Here is a 26,286-nt window from a genome sequence, read left to right on the forward strand (position 1 = left end):
CGTTTGTTTACTCTTATTAAACTGTAGTGAAAGAAACATTGGCACGTGTCCAAGAATCACTGTGGGTTTCTACTTTTTTGATTGTATCTGAATAATCATTTAGTAAGATTTGCTCTATCACCTGGTGTAAAAGGATTCTTTCAGGACAAGACACAACTCTGTCGCCCTCCTCACCTTACTTTTGAAACTGTCACAGAATATGGAAAACATTAGCAGTTATTTAGTAGTTATTTTAAAAGGTTTCTTCCTCATAATATGTCTCAATAATTACAATAGTCTATTTACTTATAGTTACGGGAGCAGGTGTGACACTTGGCACGCATGAATATTCCTTCCTTGATTTAACAGCCACAGAGTGAAAACTACAGTATAAAAGCAATTATCTATTAAATATGTATGTGTCATATATTCTTCATCATAATGTGTGCCATTTTCTGAGAAGCAGTTTCACTCTGCATGCAACATGCACGATTAGCTGATCACAATTCCAGGATGTATGAAATAAGCCCTTCTTGGTTGGTTCTGGTTAATTAGCTCTGTAATTGAAAAGCAACTAATTGAAGTCCACTGAGCATATAGTTCCTGCTTGTTTGTTTCAATATCATCTCAATAGTTACAACATCACCCTGCATAATCCAATACACAAATAAATTACATCTTCAAGTATTGCAAATCTACTACAAACAGTTTGAGTACAATTTATTTTCTTCTCATTCTTGCACAAAATACACTGATGTAGCACCAAAGTCTAAATTTCCATGGACAAAATAGTAGCACTCAGAAGGTTAACATGAGGGCTAAACTTGGAAGCAGAAATTCAATACAGTAGTTGGATAATGTTTCCAGAAAAATCTTTATTCAATAGCACTAATGCACTATGATTTAAAAAGGAAAGGCTGAAAGGGATGGCAGGTTCATGATACAGACTGTTCTCATTAATGCTGGTAAGGTTATGCACCTAGGTTGAGAGAAAAAAATCCAACCTATCTGAAAGAATTGCAAATAATCTTACACTGAAAAATTAAGCACTCTCTTTGAAGAAAATAGAAGCAAAATTTTCTTCTTTCCTTCAATCAAACCATCTTGATTAGTCTGAAACTGATATCATGTCTAGAATAATACAATTTCCAAACAGCACTTTAATCAGCTACTCTCACCTGTTCACCCTTCCTCAACTACTCAATCCACTTAAAAAGCTGTATCCTTGACCCGATCAGTCTCCTTGGGAGTTCACTTTTGATCCTTCTTTCCATCTTCCAGTATTTCAAGCCATGAAGCCACTCACCAACCTGTCAAACAGACACTTTCATTTCCTATCGCTTCATCCAAACCTATCACATTCATTTTGATTCCCTCTGACTCAACAGAGCCTCAGCACCAGATGAGGACAGGAAAAGGACGAGGGAGTCAATGTGTGCTTGTTATTCATGTTGGAGACTTGTCTGTGAGGACAAGGAGAGACAACAGCCACTTCTATGCTCTCTTCATGTTGCAGCCCCCTAATTATCATCACTGTTTATTTGCTCCTTGCTTAAAAACATCAACAAGGCCATTCTGTAAACTACAATTCATGCTATCAGACTTCTGCTTAGCTTCCCTTCACAGTCCAGCATTCCCTCAGTTCAGTCATACATTCCTCCATTTATTAACCACAAGGTAAATTCGTTCATTTCACTTCCAGTCCCTACAATCTTGGTAGCCAACTTATATTCCCTCATATTTATCAGTTGTGAACTGAATCTCCTTCAAAAATTGTCACTTATACAAGAAAGATTTGCCAGGACTCCCCTGCTAAGTTTCCCTTATTTTTCCCAATCTCTGATAGTGAGGTTTCCTCATCTACATTCTCCCCTTACTCCTACACTTGTTGTTTTATATCTTGTCCTTCATACACTCTCATTTCCAGTTCCAGTCCCTCACTCCACAGTCATGACTGTGCCTCTGCAAACATTCACCTCTTGAAGTGCAGCCCTTGAACTCTACCAAAACATCTGTGTGTGGTCAGTCTATAATTATTTTCCCTAATTGTAAGATTCCTCTCCACTGTGACTTCCATTACCACTGGCACATTGAACACACAACTCCCTAACCTGGAGTGTCCTGGCACTGAACCAGGGATCAATGACCATGTGAGTTCCCACGGTGACACAAGGATCCCATTTCCTCATCTGTGGACAAGATCTCCTCTGAATGCTTAACAGATGAACTGTTGGATCGTTTCTGTCTACATGTGTGTGTATATATATGTGTGTGTAAATATATATTCACGTGTAGACAGAAACTATATATATACATACATACATACATACACTTATTTGTGTATATAGAGCATGTGACATTTGCATATATACTATACACAAAGTATTCCCATTTATATATATATATATACACACACTCATACATGTGTACATACACTTATCTATACAAATGTATATATATACATACATATGTATATATAAGTATTTGAAAGTTTCGATCCACTGAAATGTTCCCTTTGAAACATTTTAAGTCAGATGAATTCTGGCAAATGCAAGGCAAGCATCTGACAGACTTGAAGCTCTACAAGACTTCAACTGGCCTGAACATTTAAATAACAAGAACATCAACTTCACTGAGCATTTATGGGGTTTAGGCAGCTTTCATTTTGGCAGATATTATAACTAAAATTACTTCAACAATGACATGAGCTGAAATAATATATTGAAAAATTTTGTGGAATCGAACCCCCTAGTTTTCAGCCAGATCTATTTTACTATCAAAAAAATTTATGATTGTTGTAACTGAATTCCTACAGCCCTAATCTAGAGTTCATTAATTTGATATATTTCTTGGCTACATAGTTTAGTGGCTGTTTATGAAGATCAGCAAGTTAGTCTACAGATCACTTCTCAACTCCCTAACTATTTACTATCCACTAAATACTAGTACTTCTTCATTTTTCTAAAGATCTGATATTTGTAGGGGTTTTTTCCTCTTCCTGGTGTGGGAGCCCAAACCCAGCTTTCAGCAAAAGGAAAACAAGGGCTGACAAAAACCTCGTGATATGAAGGAGCTGGACCCTTCTCACAAGACCTGTTAAAGTTCTACCTTATGGATTAAACCTGGCTCCAGCAGAAATCAGAAAGGACTCTTGAGATGATTGTATCAGACCACGTCTAAACCCCTGTAATCCCTCTATCTCTCATGTAATCCTACTAGAAGAAAAATTAACTATTTGGAAACTGCAGTAAAAACTTGTGCAACTCCCCAATTAACATAGGTTGTCCTCTTCATTAACATGTCCAGCCCCAGATGCCTTTAAATTGTGTTCTCATGTTCAATAAAGTATTCCAGTTTCCCCAGACTGGGATCGTGTCTAGCTTCTATTTTTCAGACCGCCACTCCCCGGATAGCAAAACGTAAAATCCAAACTCTCTATTCTAACCCTGCATCTGTTCTATAAAATTCATTTTCCCCCTTCTAACTGCTTTGTCATATATCTTTTAAATCTCTCCAGTGACATTTTTCCTATACATCTTCCTACATTTAAGCTTCTCATCATAATCTTCAAGACTGCTTTACCTCTGCCTCACCCCTACTTCAGCCTTCATATCTGTTGGTTCCCTTTCACAGTGAACAGTGAACAACCCTGCTTCAGCATTTATCATCTCTGACTTTCTTATATGGTTTGTTTGGTTCTACAACCCAAAACATTTTTCTCAAGTCACTTACTCTTACTTCAGATTCATGAAACATAATCACAGAACTAAAATCTTCTCTATTTTCAGGCCTCTTCTGGATAGTCCTATACTTCATTAAGTTAAGAAATTATTTGCTCAATATTTCTACTGTTTACTCTTAGATAAGCATCTATCAAGCAACTTAAACCAAATGAAATAAACAAACCCATGTCCAAGAAAAAAAAAATCTTGTTTGTTCTGCCTTAACAATTCAGAATCCTGGCAGAGGATACTTCACCATTATGAAAAAAACAGCCGGCACCCATGTAGTTTCTACAGAAACAAAGACTTTCCTCTCCTTTTCTATAATGCATATCAGACAATCAATAGTTATGTAAAAATTAGATTCAAGCAATAATATGCATTTACAATCTCTTTAAAAATTCACAGGGTAGAAAAATTCAATGCCTTTTTCTTCAGTCACTTTCCTAAAATTATAGTTTCAAGCAGGTAAACTAATACAAAACTCAGTGTAGGAAATTACAGATGGCTATTTAGCTTAGAGGCACAAACCTCACTTGTGTACATCAGTGGGGTTCTTGTTTCACTATGAACTCTTCACAGAACGGACACTGTCCTTCCTGAAACACAAAGTTTACTTTGCTTGCTTCCTAGCAGGATGAAAAGTGGAGTTTACCAATACACTGCAGCATAGTTACTGTCATAAACTGTTTCCCAGCTGAGAAGTGACAATGCGGTTTTCTAGCCCAAAATCAAGCAATCATGCAGGAAACAGTTCTTCACAAAAAGCAGAAACAGTAAGTACATGACCTGTGCAGAAGTACCCAGCTCCCATTTTCTCTGCACTAGAACCAAAACAGTTCCTCAAAACAGCTGTGCTGACAACCATACAGTCATTTTAAAAACCACCACAACACAAAGAGGAACGGGGTGTTTGAACAGTGACAGCATCCTGTGCTGCCTTAGGTCAACTCTGCCAGGCCTGAGAGCAGCAGAGAAACAATTCCAAAGAACTGGAGCCCCTTGATAATTTAACCATGGCACTGACACGGGAACCCTGCTTTTCCTGACTTGGTTGGCAGGATAACAGTTGCATACTCCATTATAACTAACCTAGCACTGAACTGCAAAAGTACTTGGGGTCCATTTTCAACTCTGCCCTGCAGTTAAGATTTTTATTTTATTATCAAAATTCCTATATTTCATGAAATCAAAACATAAGGGTGTAGTGTGTGTATAAAGAATGGAGGAATAACTCATCTTTTTAATAAATGAGGATTCATAGAAGCTCAGTATTGCCAACTTCAACTATGTCAAGTCAGCAGTTCACGCTCAAGAAAACAGGCAGAATAGCTGGTAAGAAAGAAGACCCTGTAACAAAAGCTACATCTTTCTGGTACACCAGCATCCATGAGGTTAATGTTGCTTCAGCTTACTAATCCTGGCCCTCAGACTCAACTTGCCAATGCCAAGTGAGATAATAATATTAATACTATATTTTGTACAGCTGTGTGCAGTGGTGCAGGCTAAATGTACCAGGTGAATTATTCTTCATTTCAGACAATTGGGAAAAAAAAAAGTTTGGGAAAGTAAAAACACCTGAATATCTGCAAAAACATCTGAACACCTGCACTGGAGCCAAAGCTCCCTTAATTACAGCAAACAAAATGGGATACTAAGGGCAGTTTCTAAGCAATGAAGAGGGAAGTTGCAACTTGCAACTAAGTTAAATTAGAAGTTTTGAAACTTTGACTGTAGGACCTTCAAAATATCTCTTTACACACACTTGTTAAGACCCCCTTTCCTATAGTACCCAACTGCCACATGACAGTTCACATCATCCAATTACAAACACAGAATCAGGTCAAAATCCATCACTCCGTGCACTTCAACTTATCATATGCTTGTCATACGTCACGTAAAAGATCCAGTTAAAAGCCTCAGTCAAAAAGATCTATTAACAGGCTGCCTGAACAAATGTGACTTGTGCTGACACCCATAACACTGTGCTGCGATCATCTGCAGATGGAAATAGTAACAGAATTTAAAGAAAAAAATAATAATTTGCCATTTGCTCACCTCTATGTCTGTCACAATATAGTAAATCAAAAAGACTGCAAAATTATATTTCGTATAAAATAGATGAGTCCTAGCAGACCTAATCCACACAGTCCCTTTTAAGAGAAAAATTAATAACTGACACTGTTTCAGAAGGCTATGGAAGCCAGGTCTGTATAAATAAAATGCATAATCCTATTACAGCTGATGCCTGCTTCAGACAAACAAGGTCCATTACAATGCTGGCTTGAGATCAAAGACGAGGAGCAAACAGCTTCCCACATCCTCAAACACAAAAAATCCCTGTCAGACAAAATTGCTTTTCTGCCTGCTTTCTGACAAGCCAAGTCTCCTGAATATATATTCCAATAATCAGTTCTTGCTTTAATGGAATTCTTGTATTCTATTTTTAGCCTGGTAGAACGGAAATGATACGTAGTTTGGAAGTACATGCACAAAAGGCAAGGTTATCTTGGGCACAAAGCTTATATAGTGGGTTCAAGTGTCCACACCACTTGAATCTTCAACTTTAGGCCTTTCTCTCTTCTGGGGTTCCAGCTGAAGGCCTGATTAGGTTACGTTTTTATAGTAATATTTGTTATTGGGGCCCATTTCCCTCTCTATAAGAGAAGGGGTAGGGCATCTGAAGGAGTAGAGCTTCCTAAACCAAGGAACAAATAATTTAAAAACAGTCTAGATTTGGAGAGAGAGGGAGAAGAAAATGGGACAGACTTTGCTAGAAAAGGACATACTAATATTAGTGAGTTCTAAAACCATTAAGGCTTCAGAAATTAAATGAGAAATTTTACAGTAGATTCTCATTAACAGGGACACCAAACCAAAGTAGCCTACAAAACAACCATGGAATTACCTTTCCCAGTACAGTTCTGTCTTCAGACTTCCTTGATACTTTTCCTTAAAAGGTCATTTCCCAAAAGAAATACCTGTGTGATTTCCATAGAACTCACATTTAATTTACATCTGATGCCTATAAATTAGCAACAGAGAAAATGGTTCATATTTAGAATAGCTGTAAGAGCATGCCTAGACTGCCACAAATCTCTAAGAAGCCCTTTTTCTCCCATCCCCTGCAAAAGTAGTTTTGCTTTCTCTCGCAACCAGACAATCCTTCCTGTTTTTAAGGAGTCAATTTTAAAATCTACATTTACTTGCTTAGTTAAAATGAGCCAAAAATATAGGTTAAAAAAATCACAGTACACATATGAAGTGTACAATTTTTTGGGAGAGTGAGCAGTATGGCATTTTTAAGCAGTATAATTTTTCCTCTCTACACACACTAATATTACAGTGACTTTTGCCAAATAAAAACTTATCTACATAAGATGAACAACCAGCCATCCTTTATCAGTGGATAATTGAATCATTTGAGATTTTGTAAGGAAAGGCTTTCGGTTACATAGGCACATGCCCTACTAGTCACACAGCAAAGAACACTAGCTAGCTGTCTAAGTCAAGCTAGGAGGTAAGGTGGGAAGTAGCAGAATAATTGACACATTATTTGGACAAAGAGATTAAATTCAGCACTTTGAATTTGATCACAGAATGTCATGTGTGAATATACACCACATACCAAGCACCTCTGAGATACTCTCCTGCTAAAGTACTAACTACATTTTATTAAGGCACTACAAGAAATTATTATATGCTCAATAACATGACAGAGGTATGGAATTTACATGTAAGTCACTAAATTTACATTTAGACATTAAGTTCGCATTTGCAAGCAATAATGTTGAGAATCTAATGCTAATACAACTACATGTTGACTTGTAACGCATATTTCCAGTTCAACTTAGTATTTTACAAACTTTCGGGTTGTGTATCCAACAGAGTGGATATCTGCATTTGGCACAGAGAGTCCATAGTCAGAACTAAATCTGGTTTAGTTGTCTTAATTCTGCTGTATGCAAAGCACATCCTTTCACACAGATGCATGAACAAACAGTCTATTCTCAAGCCCAATGAAGCCTTTAGGACCTCTAGATGAGGTATAAACATGCGCAAATCAGACAGGAATAGGTGAGGAAGAGCATATACCAGAGCAGTTTCAAGAAAATGTATTAAGAATATTTTTGTATTCACTTTCTGTTTTTTTCACAGAATCACAGAATATGCCAAGTTAGAAGGGACCCACAAGGATCATCAAGTCCAGCTCATGGCCCTGCACAGGACCATACCCAAGAGTCAGACCATGTGCCTGAGAGTATCATCCAAATGGTTCTTTAACTCTCTCAGGCTTGGTGCCCTGACCACTTCTCTGGGGAATCTGTTCCAGTGTCCAACTACACTCTGAGGGAAGAACCTCTGTCCACCATCCAACCTAAACCTCCCCTGACACAACTTCAGGCCATTCCTCAGGTCCTGTCACTGGTCACCACAGAGAAGAGATCAGTATCTGTCCCCTCTCTTCCCCTCATGAGGAAGTTGTTCTTGATGGAGACATTCCAAAACCAGCTCCTCTTGAGAGGAGAAGTGCAGATTTGGCAGGTGGAGCAATCTGCATCAATGGCCTCAAACCTAGACACATCCATCTTGCATTGACAGCCTTGCACAGGATAAACCAGGATTATGCCCACTTTGTTGCTGGCCAGACCAACGAGATGCTGCAGGAAGTAACACAGGCAACTCTGTAAATAAGCCCTTCTCTCTGACTAAGAACAACCACAACTGTGGCTGCTTTGAGGCAGAAACAGCAACACAACCTTTTAAGCTGTGGTCATAATTCTCAAAAATACAGCCATACCCTTCCACTATGCAAGTCAACTGTATTCTCATCAAATCTTTCTAAATGTTTCCAACTGAAAAAGCTCTGGCAATAAAGGTGCAGTCAAAGAGAGGTTCTTTGGAAGGAAAAATCAGAGATTAAAGGATCCTGGATCCCTTCAGACCAGGGACTGGATAGTTAAAAAAACCCATGTATCAACATACTTGGGGTCACATTTTAAAAATGTAAAATCTTGGTGCAAAGACTTCCTCAGCAAACCAGAGACATTTCCAGATAAAAGAACAGAGGTCTGTGATAATATCATCATGGCAAATGAAACAGACCCAATGGATTCTGTTTATGTAAATGTAGCTACTTCTGACAACAAATAAACAAATCTTAAAAAAACACTGAATTTAAGTAACAAACCAACATTAAGCACAGATATATGCATTACCATTTATATGTACACCTTCTACTAAAAAAAAATCAAGTCTATTTTAACCACATGCAATGAGAATAAGAAAAAGGAATTAAACATATCTAAATCTTATTGCTTCTGCTTATTAAACTTCACTGGAATTCTAATGTGAAATATGCCTGCCATGTTGAGATAGTGCCTGTGCAATGTTTTCAGAGAACAGCAATATTTCATCTCTTAGAACAGAATGCTGTCCCTCCTTACGGCACTGTAGGGTACAAACCAAGATCCCGTGGTTATCTGGGAAGTGAACAGATCTGACTTGGCACAGATCGGCTATTTCACTACAGTTTTATGACTCTCCACATTAATGATCCTTGTCCAACTTTGAAGATTCAAGTACATACAAAAAGCAACAATCCAAACATCCACATGTACAAAGAAATCCTTTGAAATGCTTGAATTCTTTTCTATCCATGAAGAAGATTTTAATTATTTACAACTCCCCAACACACATACACACACACACACAGACACACGGATTTCTACTGGCACAAATAGGTACATCATTAGTAAGTGGTGACAGGTCATGTTAAAGCTCAATACTTTTGTCATAAATATTGGTACCAAGGGGAAGAGCTATAAAGAGGAATGTGTTCTATAGAGACTACAGAATAAATTAGTCTAGTAAACCAAAAGCTGAATCTGAATATGCATTAATAAACCAAAACATATAAAAATGATGCGAGATGGACAGATAAAAATACAAGCAATGAGTATAAATGGCTAAATTTAAAACAGCACTTTTAAAAAAATTGTATCACTCTTGTGATGAGGAATAATGCTTCAGAGCAGGTATTACATTGTGATAAAACTCTGTAAAGCTCTATGTTGACAGGATTTAAAAAATGCATTTAGAAAAAAAAGCATTTTAAAAAAAATCCCTATATAAAAGCTAGGCAAAGTGACAGTGGACTGATGTTCATTTAGCTTTTGCAAATGGAAAACCTAAATATTAAGGGCAGGATGGAGACCCTCTGTCTTGACTGAGGAATATAATCTATGCTGTAGAAGTACATAATCACCACAATGATGTCTTAAGCTTGACTGCACAGTTTAAATTTAAAAGAAGGTTAAAAGAAGGCTGCCAGAAAGAAACCCAGGATATCAAGTAACAAGAACTCACACTAGATTAATTAACTGAATTCAGCCTATAAAAATGGGAAAGATGAGATCTGTCATTTCTGAGAATGAATGCAAGGGAGCAGCTTTGCTTGTTATTATGGCAAATGGAGGTTGGTAAAACAACCTTAGAAAGAGACAGAGAAGGAAGTACCTATATTAAAATCACAGCTATATGAAGGCTGTGTTTATCTCATTAAAGAGTTTAAATTTAGACTGCAGTAAGCATGCCCCATAGTATTAAAAATTGTGGAAAGACAAATAAATGTAAATACTGAAACCCAAAGTAAATAATTCTCTCCATTTTAATAAAGCCAAAGCAAAAATTTACATATGACCCATGACACCAATGCTCAGCAGGAGTCAAATGAAGATGTTATTGTATTCATCTACATATAAATCAGAAACTGCTGATTCTACTACGGTTTCAAAAAGCATAGAAGGAATACTTTAAAGTAGAAGTATAACAAATGCTGGTTAAAACAAATATCAGGCATCTTTCATGATAGTAAGCATAGAAGGAATTTAGAGATGGGAACAAAAAGAAAGCCATAAAACCTGGGGATCTTTATTTCTTATGAGCCTTCATAATTTTTATTTTTAAGATTCCTACATGTCATACCAATGTAGTAGCCATCACGCTGTGCATTCTTGAGTAATTCTGCACACCTGTGTCTCATATCATTATTTCTGAACCATCATCATCCACCTATTAGTAGATGATGTTTCTTGCCTTGATGATAAGAACATTTAAGACATTGTCAATTTTCTTAAACTCTTTTCTCCCTTGGTTAATTTTTAATGTCTATATATTTTTACTCTGTGTATGGAAACTTAAGGTCCTATATTAGTTCATGTTCAGGAACTTAGATAAAACTAAGAATGCTTTTTCAAATATTTTCAGGGTATTTTCCATCATTTTCTTTTCAAACAATGTGGCTTAAAGACATCGATTTTCCTCTGTTGTCAGCAATCATTTCCATCTAGGATGTTGGACTAAATGACCTCCTGAGGTTCTCTTACAGCTTGAATTATCCTATGATACCATGAACTAGGAGCCTATTTCATCAACGTGAAGCATGCCAATGAGGAGTCATTTTTAAAATTAGAAATTTTTCACTTTCATTTGAGTATCTTTCACTTCACCACTTAAACTCCCATGCAATATAAGTCGGAAACACGCAACAAAATGGGTGGTGTTTTATAAGAAGCCCGGGCTAAAATTAAAACACACACTTGATACCAATACACTGATGGGAAAGCAAAAAATAATGCCTTACTCCTTCAACAGTGTCATCCAAAACATAGCCCCATACTAGCCACCATGAAGAAAATTCACCCTATCCAAGACAAAACCAGCAGAAACAGTTACATGCTTTTTAAAATGAAGAATAGCACTTGTCTGTAGAAATAAAAAAGCACATTGCTAGCACACCAAAGGTTTAAAACAATTACCAAACAATTTAGTGGGCAGTAATGAAACAACCTGGGACGAATTTTGCTGCACAACACCTCTGAGCAATCTGACACTATACTTAAAATTAATTGGTAGGAAGTTTTTAGACACAAATCTTCTTCTGTTAAAATTGTATAAATTAGGAACTTCAGTTTGGCCCCTCACAGATTCCTACCTTTTTTGATGCAACTCAATTATACAAGCTTTGGAAATATTATACACCTACTAAGTGCTAAAATCACATTAGTTTTCTGGTAAATAAAAGGGAACAACAGTGCAGTACTGTTTCCATGAGGGCTCAAAGGCTCTAAGGCTGGGATTAATATGCTTCTTTGGAAAAAAAAATTCTACAAAACTTAAAAGCAAAGGGCAAATGCACTTACAGTGTTGGCAAGTTCTAAGTAGCTTCCTCCAACAGAGTTGCTAAAAGTTGAGGCCTGAGCTAGAAGTCTTTGCAGAGCAGCCTGTTGAGTCATATTGCTTCCACCATACTCCAACACCTTTTGTAGCGTAAAATGACTATGGAGGTCCGGACTCTGAAGGTCTCTTGCTCCTGAATCATATTCCCAGCTTTCTCTGGCTCCTGATAAGGCACCTAAAAGGCAGAAATGGAAAAACATTCTAGTATGGACTGTGTATAAAGAACACACAGAATCACAGAATATCTCAAGTAGGAAGGGACCTGTAAGGATCATCGAGTTCAACTCCCTGCTCCTCAGAGGACTACCCAAAACTAAACCACATGACTAAGATCATCATCCAGATACTCCTTGAATTCTCCCAGGCTTGGTGCCATGACCACTTCCCTAGGGAGTCTGTTCCAATGACCGACCACCACCTCAGTGAGGAACTTCTCCCTAACACTGAATCTGAACTTCCCCTGACACAGGTTCATTCCCTTTTCTCATGTCCTGCCACTGGTCACCAGAGAGATGAGATGAGCACCTCCTCGGTCACTGCCCCCTCTGAGGAAGCTGTAGACTGTTAAGGGGTCACACTCAGCCTTCTCTTCTCCAAGCTGAACAAACCTAGTGACCTCAGCTGCTCCTTCTAAGTCTTGCCCTTGAGATCTCTCACCATCTTGGTGTCTCTCCTCTGGACACACTCCTCTAGTTTGATGCCCTTTTTTTGTTGAGAAAATACACTGTTAACACATTGTCAGAGACTGAAATGGTTAATGATTTATGCATTCCAGGAGTTTGCAGGCTTTTGACTTTTGCATTATACCTCTGATGGGCAGCTGGGCCTGCCCCTCCCTCCAGTGAAGAGACAAGCTTGCAGGCTTTTGACTTTTGCCTTACACCTCTGATGGGCAATTGGGCTATCCCCCCCCGCCAATCTTGAAAGGCGGGAACCAGGCCAGACTCAGAAACTCTGCGCAGGCCCAGGGAGAGGTTAGAGGCTCGAGACACGGCCTGTGACACTAACCATGGATATAATAACTCATAACTTCATGGAGTGTGAGGGCTTCCCTCCTTCACCCCCAGCAGATCAAGGCCACCACTTCAACCGACAGACGTGGAAGCGGCAACTACCAAGTGTCATTGCTGGACCCCGTGGGTGGTGACTATATGCATCTTTCCACTCTCATATTTTCTTTCCCTTACTCTCCCTTACCCTTACCCTGTCCTTCCTTTCTCTCCCTTATGCATTTTCCCACCCCGAAGTTATCCCTATGCCATATTGCTATAAATGATATAGATGATAACACCCCAAATGCTAGCATGTCTATTGATACAAAATTGTTAAAATAAACCTTACCAATATATGTTTTCAGAGACCGATTATTCAGTGTCGTTTCACTCTAATCCACCCCAAGGGAATTATTGATAAAAACCTGAGTTACCCCCCCTCCCCTTTTCCTGGGGCGGGTCGTAACACACATGAACCCTACTTGTTGTTTCAAAAATTAAAAAAGCAAACAGGTCCACCACCATTATTGCCTATCTTGCACATGCCAACAATGTCAGAAAAAAAAAGAAATTAAGATTTCCAATACACAGATGATTTACTAAATTATAAGATCCAGAAGGAAAAATAAAAGCATTTGCCTATGTTATTTAGTACAGTGCAAAACCAGTGTAATTTACAATTGCGAAGGACCATTGAATGAGTATGTTACTATGTGAAATTGAAAAGCAGCACTGATCAAAGAGCAAAAGAGGAAAAACATAATTCGCCTCTTTTTGTTTACCAAATACCAACACACTAAGTGAATCTTTTAGCTGTATAGTTCATCACTTTTTATGTTAGCATTGCCTTTCTTATTAACTCAGGCTTGCTTGTTTCAGTTCAAGTTTCAGACATATCAATCACAAGGTGTTATAAATTGATGCCATAAGTGACAGACAATGAATGCTACAAGAAACTTTCTGTATCATGAAGCTGTAGGGTTGCTGTTTCTGCACGTATAATCCTTCCAATTCCCTACAGTCAGAGATGGGTTTAAACCATAAAACAAATAGAAGGAAATTTTCTTATTTTGTCAGTTATTATTTCATCCCTGGGTGCTTCTGATTCTCATAAAACAGACCTTTTAAAATCTTGTTAAATTTTAGATTCAACCACTTCCTATGGCAAAATATTCCACAGTAGGCACTAGATTATTTAATAACCCTGGGCAGTACTGTAAATTTTCATATATAGCATAATGAAGATTAAAAACAAATAAGTGACTTGTTCAAGCACACACTCTAAGTTAATAGAAAAGTCAGAACAGAATCCAGAGCTACAGACTAGATCAAAACTCTAAATCCAACATGCAATCGTCAAACCATGAGCAGTTAGTTGTCTGTAATGCCATCCTATTATTTTGAAAGCTTTTCCCTTTCAGGAGCTAGTTTTCTCTCTCAAATATTACCCAGCATCCTGAGTGCTTACTAATCAGTGGTCATTATTTATTCACTACTGTCCTGGTTAGAACGGCTGGGACCAATTCATCCCTGGATGGGTGTAACCCAAAACTGTGTATTCTATAGCCTCCATGCCATTTCCCAAAAACTGCTGTCAGTAGAGGCCTGCAAGGTGGGAAGATGTTCCTGTACCCTTTTATGGAATTCCCTGCTCTGATATCCTTATATGGAATTCCCCGCTCTGATACCCTTATATGGAAGAGGGACTGAGCATCCGCATGCCCTTTTATGGAATTCCCTACTCTGAGGGAGGGACTGAGCACTCCCGCCTGAACTGGAGAGTATATAACTGGGAGTTTCAGAGCCTTGCCACCTCTCGTGGGATCCAGAGGAAGACTGAGACCACCGCCTTCAACCAGACTGAGACCACCACCCTCGACTGGACTGCAATCATCACTTCTGACCAGACTGCAGCAGCTCTCCCACCAGCAGGTTTATCCCCTCTCCCTTTGCTTTGGACTCGGGGGTGGGCCAAGGTACACCACTTTTGTTCATACCCCAGGGTGCTGAGTTACACATTTGGGTTTTGTGGGTTAAAACCAATTGCCTGTCTGTATAATTGTACTTATTGCATTATTTTAATAAATTGTTATTCTGACTTATAAATCTCTCTTTTGAATTGAGTTCATTTTCCCTTGCTGGTTAACTTTTAAACCAGCACAACTACATTACAGGGAGAAACAATAAACTATATAATGAACTATTAGGAGAGTGTCTCCTCCTCACCAAGGAAGTTGAAGATGCAAAAATGCAAACAGAAAACTAGCTAGAAGGGAAGCAAGGCAGCAACTGATCTTCTGCTTCAGGTCAACACCCTAACACCCTGTGAAGCTGTTATGCATGAAAAACCAACTTAGGTTTCCCTGCCTTACTGTAAGGCAAATACAGTAGTCTTGAAAGATGTAAGTAGAAAATAACACACAACAAAAAATAATTACATTTTATACTAATATAATTACCATGATTCCTTACCACAAGTACAAGTAGCAATTAAAGATTAATTAAATTACTTTTACACCAAGAGCATGCACCATTGAACTGCATACAGCTACATGCTGCAGAATCTCCAGCAGACCTGACTTGAGATGTGGGTACCAGCAGTATTTTACACAGTGGGAAGTGCACTATGACTATGCACAACCTTAGGTATGTCTGCCCTCGGGTGGCTACAGCAGAGCAAAAAGCTCAGCAGCCTACAGAGCTGAAGCAACAGAAGCGTCTCAGGCTTCCACAGGAGGCAGAGGATCAGTTCCATCACTTCCAGGCTTGACAAGAACGTGGGAAACAATCCTGTCTGGGCAAGCATAGCCTCAGAATTAAGAGAAGTGGTTATATCATATAGATATCCCTCTATTCACAGAGCTAAAGATGGCACATATTTCAACAGAGTACATGCACCACATTTCTATTACAGAAAAAACTGTTCTGCAAAAGAGCTTTCACATTTACACAATTAACAACCACTTTATTGAAGACCCAAGTAGCTCTCATAGATTGTGCCACCTGCCATCAGATAAGAAGCACTTAAAACACTCAGCTGGCACAGAAGTCACCTGTCAGTCACAGTGGATCAGGAAAGATTGGGTTTTTATTACAGTATTGTGACCATCTTTAACCCAAGCTTTCTTAAAAGTTCATCTCTTTACCCCTAATTTAAAACATACATACTAAAAAAGGAAGGAGAGATGACTTTTACAAAGGAAGGTATTTCCAGTACTTTATTTTGGGCTTAAGCACAATCCCTAAATTTGCCCACTGTGTTCCCAACAAATTCCAGAACTCTGGCTGCTAAGATGCTGTCCTGGATTACACACCTTTCAAGACTCAGCTTTGCAGGGAAACTCTGGAATTGTCAGAACTGAGATTTCACTTGTAACTGAAAATTCAGTCAGGCACGAACAAACAGCTCTTCTATCTTGCTGTGATTAGCATACAATTCTTGCCTTTACAATAGTAAACAGAAATAAGCCATAATTAGATATAATGGCACACAGCTGATAGCTGATAACTAGGAACCTAAAGCTAATAAATCTGTGTTCAAGATTAGTCTTTATAGAACTACACATTTTTCTCTGTTCATCTGCACTTCTATGAATAATATGAAACTTAAAATTTCTGTATTAAATGAAACAAAATTATTACTACCACTATTAAAAAGAAAGAAACAAACAAAAAAATTAGCCTTGTTTCAGCCAAGTAATATAAGACTATATAATTGTTTTCAAATTATATAAGTAACATTTCAATTCCAGATTAAGAAAGCTAAATCAATCCCTTCTGGACTGAGTGGATACACTGGACTTCGGTAAATGTGTAGTATAAAGGCTTCTGATTCTACACAAGCTTCTATACAACTAGTCCTTTAGTGACTTCCTAGTATTACCAGCACTTGACTATATTGATTGTAACTGATAATGGGTGAAATTCATGTTATAGCAAGCATTCAGTACCTAACAGGAACTTTTATTTCTATTCTTTTGTAGAGTAGATCAGTAGAGCATTTAAGTATATGTGGGTCCACTAATTGCAGTCAAATCAATCACAGTAGGACAACCAAAATCTTGTCTGAAACATTTACTCAAAGAATTTTTCCTTCTGCAGGTTTTCCTGTTATAGAACCATAGAATGGTTTGGGTTGGAAGGGACTTTAAACACAGTAGGCAGGGACACCTTCCATTAGACCAGGTTGCTCAAAGCCCCATCCAACGTGGCCTTAAACACTTCCAGGGATGGAACACGTACAACTCCTCTGGGCAACCTGTTCATATAGTTAGCTTCAACTCTTACTTATTTACTCAAAATTATTTAAATTTTGACATATCATACCACATTTAAGAAAAACAAAGGACAGTTTAGTTTGATGACATATAAAAGATTCCATAATCACAAATAAAATTTCAGTTTGTGAACTGTACTAAAGCTGTTCAAAAGCAACTGCAATCAACTCCCTTGACAAATGTCACTATGAATAGTGTACCTTGCCCACCTGCACAGAGACTTCTTCCTAGCTTAATCTTTCTTTACCGCCAGCAAAGCTCTCAGGAACAGCAGAGGTCTGTGTTCTAGTACTGGTGTCACCCTATGATACTGACCTGAAAGAAAATGGCATTTCATCTTGTCTACCAACAGTTAACTTTCTGCCTAGAAGGCTTGTACTCTGCAACAGAGAAACATATGCCTACCATAAATACAAGACTGCCAGGGGTTTTTTTTTTGTTTGATAAAGGTTAACTTCACCAGGCTATGCTGATAGACCAAGCATTATGTGATTTCTTTACTGCTCACAGAATAGAAAAGATAAACCACAGGATGGTAGGGTGTTGAAGATGTACTAGTTGCTGAAAAGTCTGGGATATCAGGAAAAGTGAGGTACTGTAAAATTAGCCCTGCAGCAAATGAGCAGACTCAAATGAGTCTGGCTTGTGAACAGCAAACATGAAGACACCTGACAACATTAGGGCACAACCAGCTAGGTCACAGAGCTTTACCCCACTCAATGAGGAGAGTCCTAGCAGAGATCCAGTCTGATCTCTGTTCTCCATAAGGTATCCATGACATTTAGTTACTTAAGCTTATTTGCATTATCTCATAAAAAGAATGACTGTTTCTCAGCATTCCTTTGCTAATTTTTCATTCAACAGATAAATTGTGACAACCTATCAAAAAGAGTTGGAATTTTGAATGCTAACTCTATTATTCAAGGAAGGCAACAGGGAGGTTTGTGAAAAGCACTAACTACTAACTAAAGCTCCCTACTAACTTCAGTATAATGGTTTTGGAGATAAATGCACTGAATGAAGGGAATAATGGACAAAATGAACAAAGAATGGCCATTTTGCACTTACTAGTCAGCTGAGTAAGACCTCAAACAGTAGGTCTAGCTATAAAAAAATGGGAGTGGGGCAGGAAGGAAAGAAGAATGGAGACTAAGTCCTTGGATGTTTGGACAATTCAAGTCCTGTAAGCTGCTGCAAACATTAAAAATACCAAATGCACTTTAAAGAAAAGGCAGAAGTTGAAGAGAGCTGTGATTGCTCAAGCAACATATGAAGTACAATAAATCAAAACAACTGGAAAGAAGTTATGCTCCACAGAGGGATCTGCTTTTATAGTAAGCCAACCTGACTATAGAAGGGAAAATTATCATATTTGGAGCTTATGTCAACTATTTTCATTGTTTTCCACAAAACACTCCCATACAGGAATCAGACCAAAGGCTCCAGCTTCACTGTACATGGCTATTAGCTGGCAGCCTGACAGCTAGAGTAACTCATTTAACAGCAATCATGCTTTAAAGCCTGTTTATTATTTTGCATCAGGTAATAAAACAATATGAATGACGGCACAGCAACAGAGTGACGATGATAATAACAATAATTGATCCTCACGTGCACCTGTGGGTGAGAATGTTAATTAAATACAGAAAGCTGTCTGTTAAACATCCATTACAATTTCTAGGAGAATTCAGAATAAACCACCTTTTCTTTATTTGGATGGGAAAAAAAAGAGTTTGCAGATGCATCTTTTTAAAATGGATTCTCAACTCAGTATTCAGTCCTAGAGAAAGTTTTCATCAGAACTTTTTGCAACACCTGTCCAGTGACCTAGAAGGAAATAATTGCTATGGGAGAAGCACTAATGTGAAATGAGGAATATCTATGGGATCAGCATCTAGGTATTGTTCCTCCCACCATACCCTTATCTGGCTTGATGAACACTGCACAGAAGATACAATGTTAGGCTATGTTATTTCAGTCCTTTCTTGCTAGGTTTGGAAGTGAGGATAACAAGCTCCAAGAGAAGCAAACCACAGCTATACCCCACCCTGACTAACTAAGGCAACTTACTTACAGGAGAAATCTGTTTTATGAAATTAGATCTAAGAGGAAGATTGAACCACATCAATCATTTCTGCTCTAAAAGAATGCTGTCAACTCACACTTCATCCCCCCTCTGCCCCTGAACTGCAAGTTGTAACATTTCTATTTTCTACTCGTATGTTCATTGAAATCATCACAGAAGCTCAACTGGCTTTCAAGTTCACTGAGGTATTTTCTATATTGGTACATTCAGGATTCAGGAATTCTGGAATATTGTGCTGCCTGACACCATGGGGTATAATTATAGCATAAACTTGAGAAGTACTTAAACGTACCTTTGAGAAATTAGAACAGATTGAAGCATAACGAGCACTTTTACTTACCAGAGTAATGCTAACATGTCAGGTTTTTTTAGGCTTTTGGGTTTTAATTTTTTACACTCCATAATATATTTTTCAAAGCAGATTTTTACCAAGTATAAAAACTATGCAAAATCTTGAGAAAAATAAATTTAATGCCTACAGGAAAATTAGGACAGAGAAAAGAATAAGCTTGCCAAGAACAAAACCATGAAGTAGACAATCAATCATAGTTTATAGCATTGACTCATAAAGTCTTGAGAAAGTAAAACATTTAGTGATATATCTAATTAAAGTTTCTTTCATTATGATTTCCCAGTTATGCAACCCAGCTTTGTAGAGGAAGAAGCTGAGTTTGTAAAACCAGTAGTCCAAATCGTATATAATAACAAATATTTGGGGAATTTCAGTTAATAGACCTTCTTCAAATTTATTTCAACTACTGTAGAAATGCATATGTGTAAACTATCATGGTTTCAGTACTTGCCAGCAGACTGGCATTAGCCATATAGGAAATAATGACGCACAAAACAAAATAAAAGCACACCATCCATGACACCTTCATACACCTGTCTGAATATGAAACGATTCAATGTTATCGTTGAGACATAACAACCATTTCCTCTATTCAGACTTAAGAAATGGATGATGGGAATGACTTCTCAACAGTCTAGAAAACGAGGTCTCCTACAACGCAGTGCTGTTTCAGCACCAAACTAAATTTTGCCAGAACACTGCTGGCTAATGACTTCATTGTAGTCTGGAACTCAATCTAATATTTCATTTGAAGTTTATAGTAAGAGAGAAAACCATCCTTTCTTTTCCCCTGAAAATTAACAATCTCTAGTAAAAAGGAGTATATATGGTAACAGGAAAAAGAGCACATAAAACCTGAAGTCATACAGAATCTAGATGACTTTCTAACATACCTTTCAAGTACAAACAGTACACTGTACTTTTAAAAAAAAGTTGGCTTTCCTCACATGGCAATTTGCAAGCGAACAATCAGCTTCCTCCCCATCATCATCCACTTAAGACAATCTCAGTTTGGATCTGACTTCAATACACGTACCAAAGCAAACAAAAAAAACATTCTGAGTTTGTTGACTGTCACTGTCATTTTGCTGCTGTTTCATGGACCATGGTATGTCAGAACTACACTGGTGATATTAGAAGCAGGCAGGTGAAGAGCACATCCCCACGAGTCAGCAGAGGCTAAGCAAAAACGCACTGAGAGACAACATTTGTTGTACAAAAGCTAAAGCCTAGGATGTATGATAGTGCTCATCTCGAGCTGAACAAAGCATGTCCTCTATGAAATCCCAATTGCAGCCTTTTGGTTTCTCAACCTTATCAGAATTCATGTAGAAATCATAAACTGAGACTTAACTAAGGAACTGATGCTGTAATCCAGCTCCGCACCATACAGCAAACACAGCTATATGCAGCTCTATGTCTTTCACCACTGGAGCTGACTAAGAAGCAGGAACAGAAACAAGCCTGAGCTGCAGTGCTCTGTAGAGCTGTGTGGTCTAAAGCCAAAATCTGGGCTAACAATTCTATTGACTCTTGGTAGCAGCAGTTATCAAGGGCAGCTTCCTGCACTTTCCCTGTAGGCATACTCTGCCCACTGCGCTGTCTGTTTTCCCCCTTCCCTCACAATGTTTTAAGCTATTTGGTAATTTCAAGGACATTTGGTAGTGGTGTCAAAGCGTCGATTAGACTAAATTCCTGTAATTTCTACGGAAGGTACAGAGATGACAGACTCTGTTAGTGCTCCTGCTGAGAAAGATAATGCAATGCAATGCTCAATCTTGACTAGACACACTAGATCAAAAAAAGAGAAAAGAGAAAAAAACACACACACATGGAAGGAGGTGATCAGGAACTTCTGTAAAGAAAAATAGTTTGTTTCCTATACAACAAAAGGGGAAACTATGCTATTCCCAGCTGCAGGACATGAAGAATGCTAAAGACTTTCACATGTTCATGCAGATTCAGTTAGTACAGTCTCAGTTCCGTAAGACAGTAGTAGAGGAAGGGAGGCCATGCATATGTGAGCAAGTGCAACTATCTCTAGTTCAAAGTTCCTGGACTGAAATTTAATATGGAAGCATCATTACATGATCACTCAATTCCTACTATCTTCTCTAACCATTTGCTTTTCACCATGCTAGGAGACAGAATACCACTTCAGAATAAACTCTGCTCTAATACAGATTAGGTGTTGTTACATTTTACAAATATTCACACCATGAGAAAGCTCCAACCAAGTTTGTTGCCCTATTAGCCACCAGAGATCCCTGCAGAGATGACTTCTATCCCTTGTAGATTCATTAGTGTTTAACATATACAATACATTGCGATTTTAGTAAGATTCATCAGCTGTCAATTACAAACCCCTGGAAATTCAGGTTCATTTCTCATAATGCTCATAAAACTTAACTCTCTACGTTTCTTAAAAAAAAAAAAATTACCTATATTCTGCTGCTTTTCACAAAGCCAGTGGTATCAAAAGAATATTCAGAAGTAATAAATAACTTTCAGTTAACAGAAGTTTTGTATGTAGTTAAATTTGGCCTAGCAGATACTCACAGCTTTTCTAGTCAAACATATCTAAGGGTGAAACTTTGTTCATAAATCTCAAAATCTGCAGCATGCCTTTGAGTCCATATGAGGTCTGTTATCTTTAATTAAACATAGCATAAATAAATACAATCACTGCCTCAGTTTCTTGAAAGCAATTTATTTGCAATAAGATCAAACATGATTATGTAATGCAAAAGTAATGATTTTTCAGCCCCAGTGGTCTGCCTCTCATGTTTACAGACAAGCTTAATTTGAGGCTGGATTCCTATCATTCCTTTGATAAATTCTCATGCTTGATCCACTACACAAATAAATGATCATATCAAATTTTAAGAGAGGGGAGTTGGCTATGAATTAATTACTAACTACCAACCTACAGTCAAAAACTGCTAATGGACTCCTGGATTCGTGTTTATCTAGAATATGGTTTAGCTTACTGAGCACATATATGACTGAGTATTATTAAACCTGAGTCCTGTATCTTGATCAAAATGGTCAACCAATTTCCTTACTTCTGCATCCCACCTGGAAACACAGGAAGATTTGTTGGGCAAATTTGCGCAAAATTATTAGAATAATCTTATCAATGATAAAAGAAGATGGGTTAGATGAAGTTCAGTAGTCAAGTAGACACAATTACTTCTTAGGACCTTTTTTCACAGTTATATTCTTTATAATGAAATGCAAAAACTATAGGCAGCAAAGATAATACTTTATTTAGATAGAAGTTCTTGCACTTTTTGTTAAGAAATTGTGAACAGCTACAAGAAAAGGCAGCAAGAAATGCTCCCTGACTGTTAATCTTTCCACAATTACATACAAACTCACAGTGTAAAAACATGCATGTCATGGTTGGATTCCTTTGCCTCAGATCATCAGGACTCCTGCTACTCAGTAACAGTCTTGAAATTTTGTCATTTATGCATCCTATGCTGATACATGATAACAGCTTTCAAGGGTTATCAGCAGCTGATATATTATGTTGAAATTAGTCTTGAAAAAAAGCCCTGTAAACTATCTTGGAAAATAAAGTTTACTAAAAACAGTGTTCTTTGACCTGGGGGGAAAAAAAAAGATAACACCAAAAAAGAACATCTACCAAGTTCATTGTACGTGATGATGCCTCCTGTCTTAAAGCGATGCTTAGAAAGCAATAACAAACAGTCCATATAACACAATTAACTCTTTCATCACGAATGAGTACATATGTGACCCCTCAAAGACATGAAAGGCACGGAAACATATACAAATCCTAATTGAAGTTTGACTGCAAGTATAATTTCTCAGCTGTCATTATGTTCATACTATAGGCAGAGTTGATAATAGAAATCTATTACAGTGGTGTTTTCTTGCCTCTTTGAAAAAATTATCTGTAGAATATTTTAAACAGTGCTGCCACAATGGTTTTCTTTTACAACCAAATAAAAAGCAGTTGCGTTCTAAACACTCATTATTATTTCCTCCCATTCTTTTTTTTGGGGGGAGCACTTTCCTTTGTTCTCTAATTACTAAAAAGTCTTACAGAATCTGCAAGAGTCAAGGCAAGACAAGGACAAAACCCATAAATTCCCTATAGGTTTAGAAGTACAGTGCAGTTAGGTAGTCAGGCTTGATCAGCACAGAGCAAAATATATCAAGGTAGGTAATTCAAAGGTCTTCTGGATTTAACTGTTGTGGAAAAAAAAAAGGAAAAAGAAAAATGAATTCACTCGCCAACCTTAAAAATGCAATAAATTACTCTCATACAACTACAAGAAATTGGAAAAAACTAGAAAATAGGAAAAAAAATTAGGGGCTGAATTCTATGCATTAATAAACTTAAATGTTCATCTATGAATACTTTTGGGCAGCAATTAATAAGATTTCTTTGTGAGATACATTTTGACACTGTAATGTAGACTTTTCTCTGATAAAGCTTAGGAGCTGTCTTTCACTCTTGATTACTACAAACCATAATTATAAGGCTGATTTGTCTAAGAAAGGAGATTTTAAAACCCAAGTTGCCAGAAATCCAATCAGCAAGCAGGGAAACTTTGTATATCTTAGTATAGCCATCTGAGGGCAGAAAAACTTCTCTGTTTTGAAATATATAACTGTCACATCATTTTAAAAACAGGCAAGAGAGGCAGGAGATAACTGTGTGATCCAGGGAACACACAACATCCTTAATTCAATCTAAAAAAAATTATATATATATATATATAAAAGGCACAATCTTGGTTATGAACTATTGTCTGATACAGCTCTGGAAAGAGATTCACAGGTTGGAAATTAAATTAAGCACAAGGGTTATGAAGATTTCAGTACAGACACTGATGGAGACATGGGGGTAGAAACGACAGAGTTAATTGTCATCAATTCAAGAATATATATGGAAGAAAGATAAACAGAGGAAATGTTAACAACAGAATACTCCTATGACAAAATGATCATGAAACTATAAAAGATAAATTGGAAAATAAGCAGAGCTATGAAACAGATTTGCTATGGTGAGAAGCCAAAATGAAATGCCAAGGAGCATGAGATGGTGAGGAAGTAGCACAGTTCATCTAAAAATCAAAAAGATAGGGAGTTCACCAAGGACACAAAGTAACCAAAGAAAATCTGAATGCCTGAGATGACCAGTCAAAAACATGTGCAGTTACTAGAAGACAGAACATGCTAAACACACCTCCCCAAAGTAAATAAATAGTCCATCCCACCTCCTCCAAAAAAACCCCAAATCAACACATGCCCAATTTTATTTTCCACGAGACTGACTACTGACAAAATAAAGACAGGTGTGACTGATCAGTGAAGTCCTACCACGGAAGAAGGGTCAGAGGAGAAGGGCCAGGGTGCTGGGCCCAGGGACCTCAGAGAAGAATGCAGGCTGGGACTGATCACAGCTGTTGCAAAGATGACGATCTCAACACCAAGAGGACCTGAGAGTGGGTTTTGCTTTAGATAAACAGCTCTCAACAGCTCAGAGAATCAACTGCTGGTGTGTTTCTCCCCAAACTGATTAAGAGTGTGGATGTCTCCCTGGGCTAGCCAGGCTAATGTGGGCTGTATGTATACATGGCTCAGCCCAAAGTAAAGACTACGAAAACATAGTCAACTAACAAAAGATTTTCAAAGAGAGCAATGGGATTGAGTCAGCTTCAATTCACATACATCTTCCTGGCAAGGCCAGGGATGTTGTGTCGTGATGGTGATCATATCAGAGAGACACTGGGAACCACACTGATATTGTGATTGAACTGTGCATTGCAATTGCTGTCTTCTGCTATGTGTAACCTGTATTTTTATTGTGTTTTCAGTGTGTTTTGTATCATGTTGCTAAATCAGAAATCCCATGTAACATCAACTATCTTCAAATAAATAAATAAATCTGCTTTTAAACATTGTACCTTCCACATCTGGACCATCTAAAAGAACCCGGTCAGAGAGAACCCATCAGGTCAGTTACATGAGGAGCTACAATAAATATAAGCAAACTCTCCAGAAGATGTATGAAGTATATCTGACAGTAAAAAATATTCCAAACTTAATTTAGGACACACGCAAAGAAAAACTATTGGGACGACTGATGCCTTAAGCCCATAATGATTTTTTTATTTTTCTATCTTATAAGTTTTATAGGTAATAGAAGTAGATTTTAGAAACAAACCCCTTTCTCCCTCCTCCCTGTAACACCCCTTAGTTTATACATTCCTTAATCCTCTCACCCCATTCCATACCCCCATATCAACCCTATTCCCATATCCAGTAGAAGATGTTTAGTCTCTTAGTCAAGGCAAGCCTGTCTTGTTTGGAGAACGCTTGTATCTTGGCCTAAACCGCAGGACAGAGTCAAAGAACTAGGTGACACTGCTCTCTGTACCCCGAAGATGATGAAGAATGATGAAGAGGGGGTCCCAAAAAGCCCCCCGACCCAATTCCAGGAGGCGGGCCAGGGGGTGGACCAGGCCAAAAGTTATAGGGTGGACACACTTGGGATTGGCCAGATATTGTTATAAATGTAACATCTCGGGCACAGCCCGGCGCGCGCGTCGTGTAACATCTCTATTGCCTTGGCATAATTAAACCCTTTCTTATCTCA

General features: G+C 37.9%; 1 protein-coding gene across 2 annotated transcripts in view; it reads right to left on the reverse strand.

The window, feature by feature from the left end:
• Window positions 1-26,286, reverse strand: part of LOC113961114 — a 105,597-nt gene that overhangs the window by 61,042 nt on the left and 18,269 nt on the right. The window contains exons 3-4 of one of the 2 annotated variants that reach the window (XM_027671179.1): window positions 11,906-12,117; window positions 498-536 (exon numbers count right to left, since the gene is read on the reverse strand). In XM_027671179.1, the coding sequence (XP_027526980.1) occupies window positions 531-536; window positions 11,906-12,117 (218 nt within the window). In that variant the 3' untranslated portion in view covers window positions 498-530. Of the gene's footprint in view, window positions 1-497; window positions 537-11,901; window positions 12,118-26,286 lie in introns of those variants that run through there. The other variant, XM_027671178.1, reaches the window with a different exon arrangement.

This window comes from Neopelma chrysocephalum, unplaced genomic scaffold (assembly GCF_003984885.1).
Source record: "Neopelma chrysocephalum unplaced genomic scaffold, ASM398488v2 Primary Assembly neopelma1_97034, whole genome shotgun sequence".
Taxonomy (NCBI): Eukaryota; Metazoa; Chordata; class Aves; order Passeriformes; family Pipridae; genus Neopelma; species Neopelma chrysocephalum.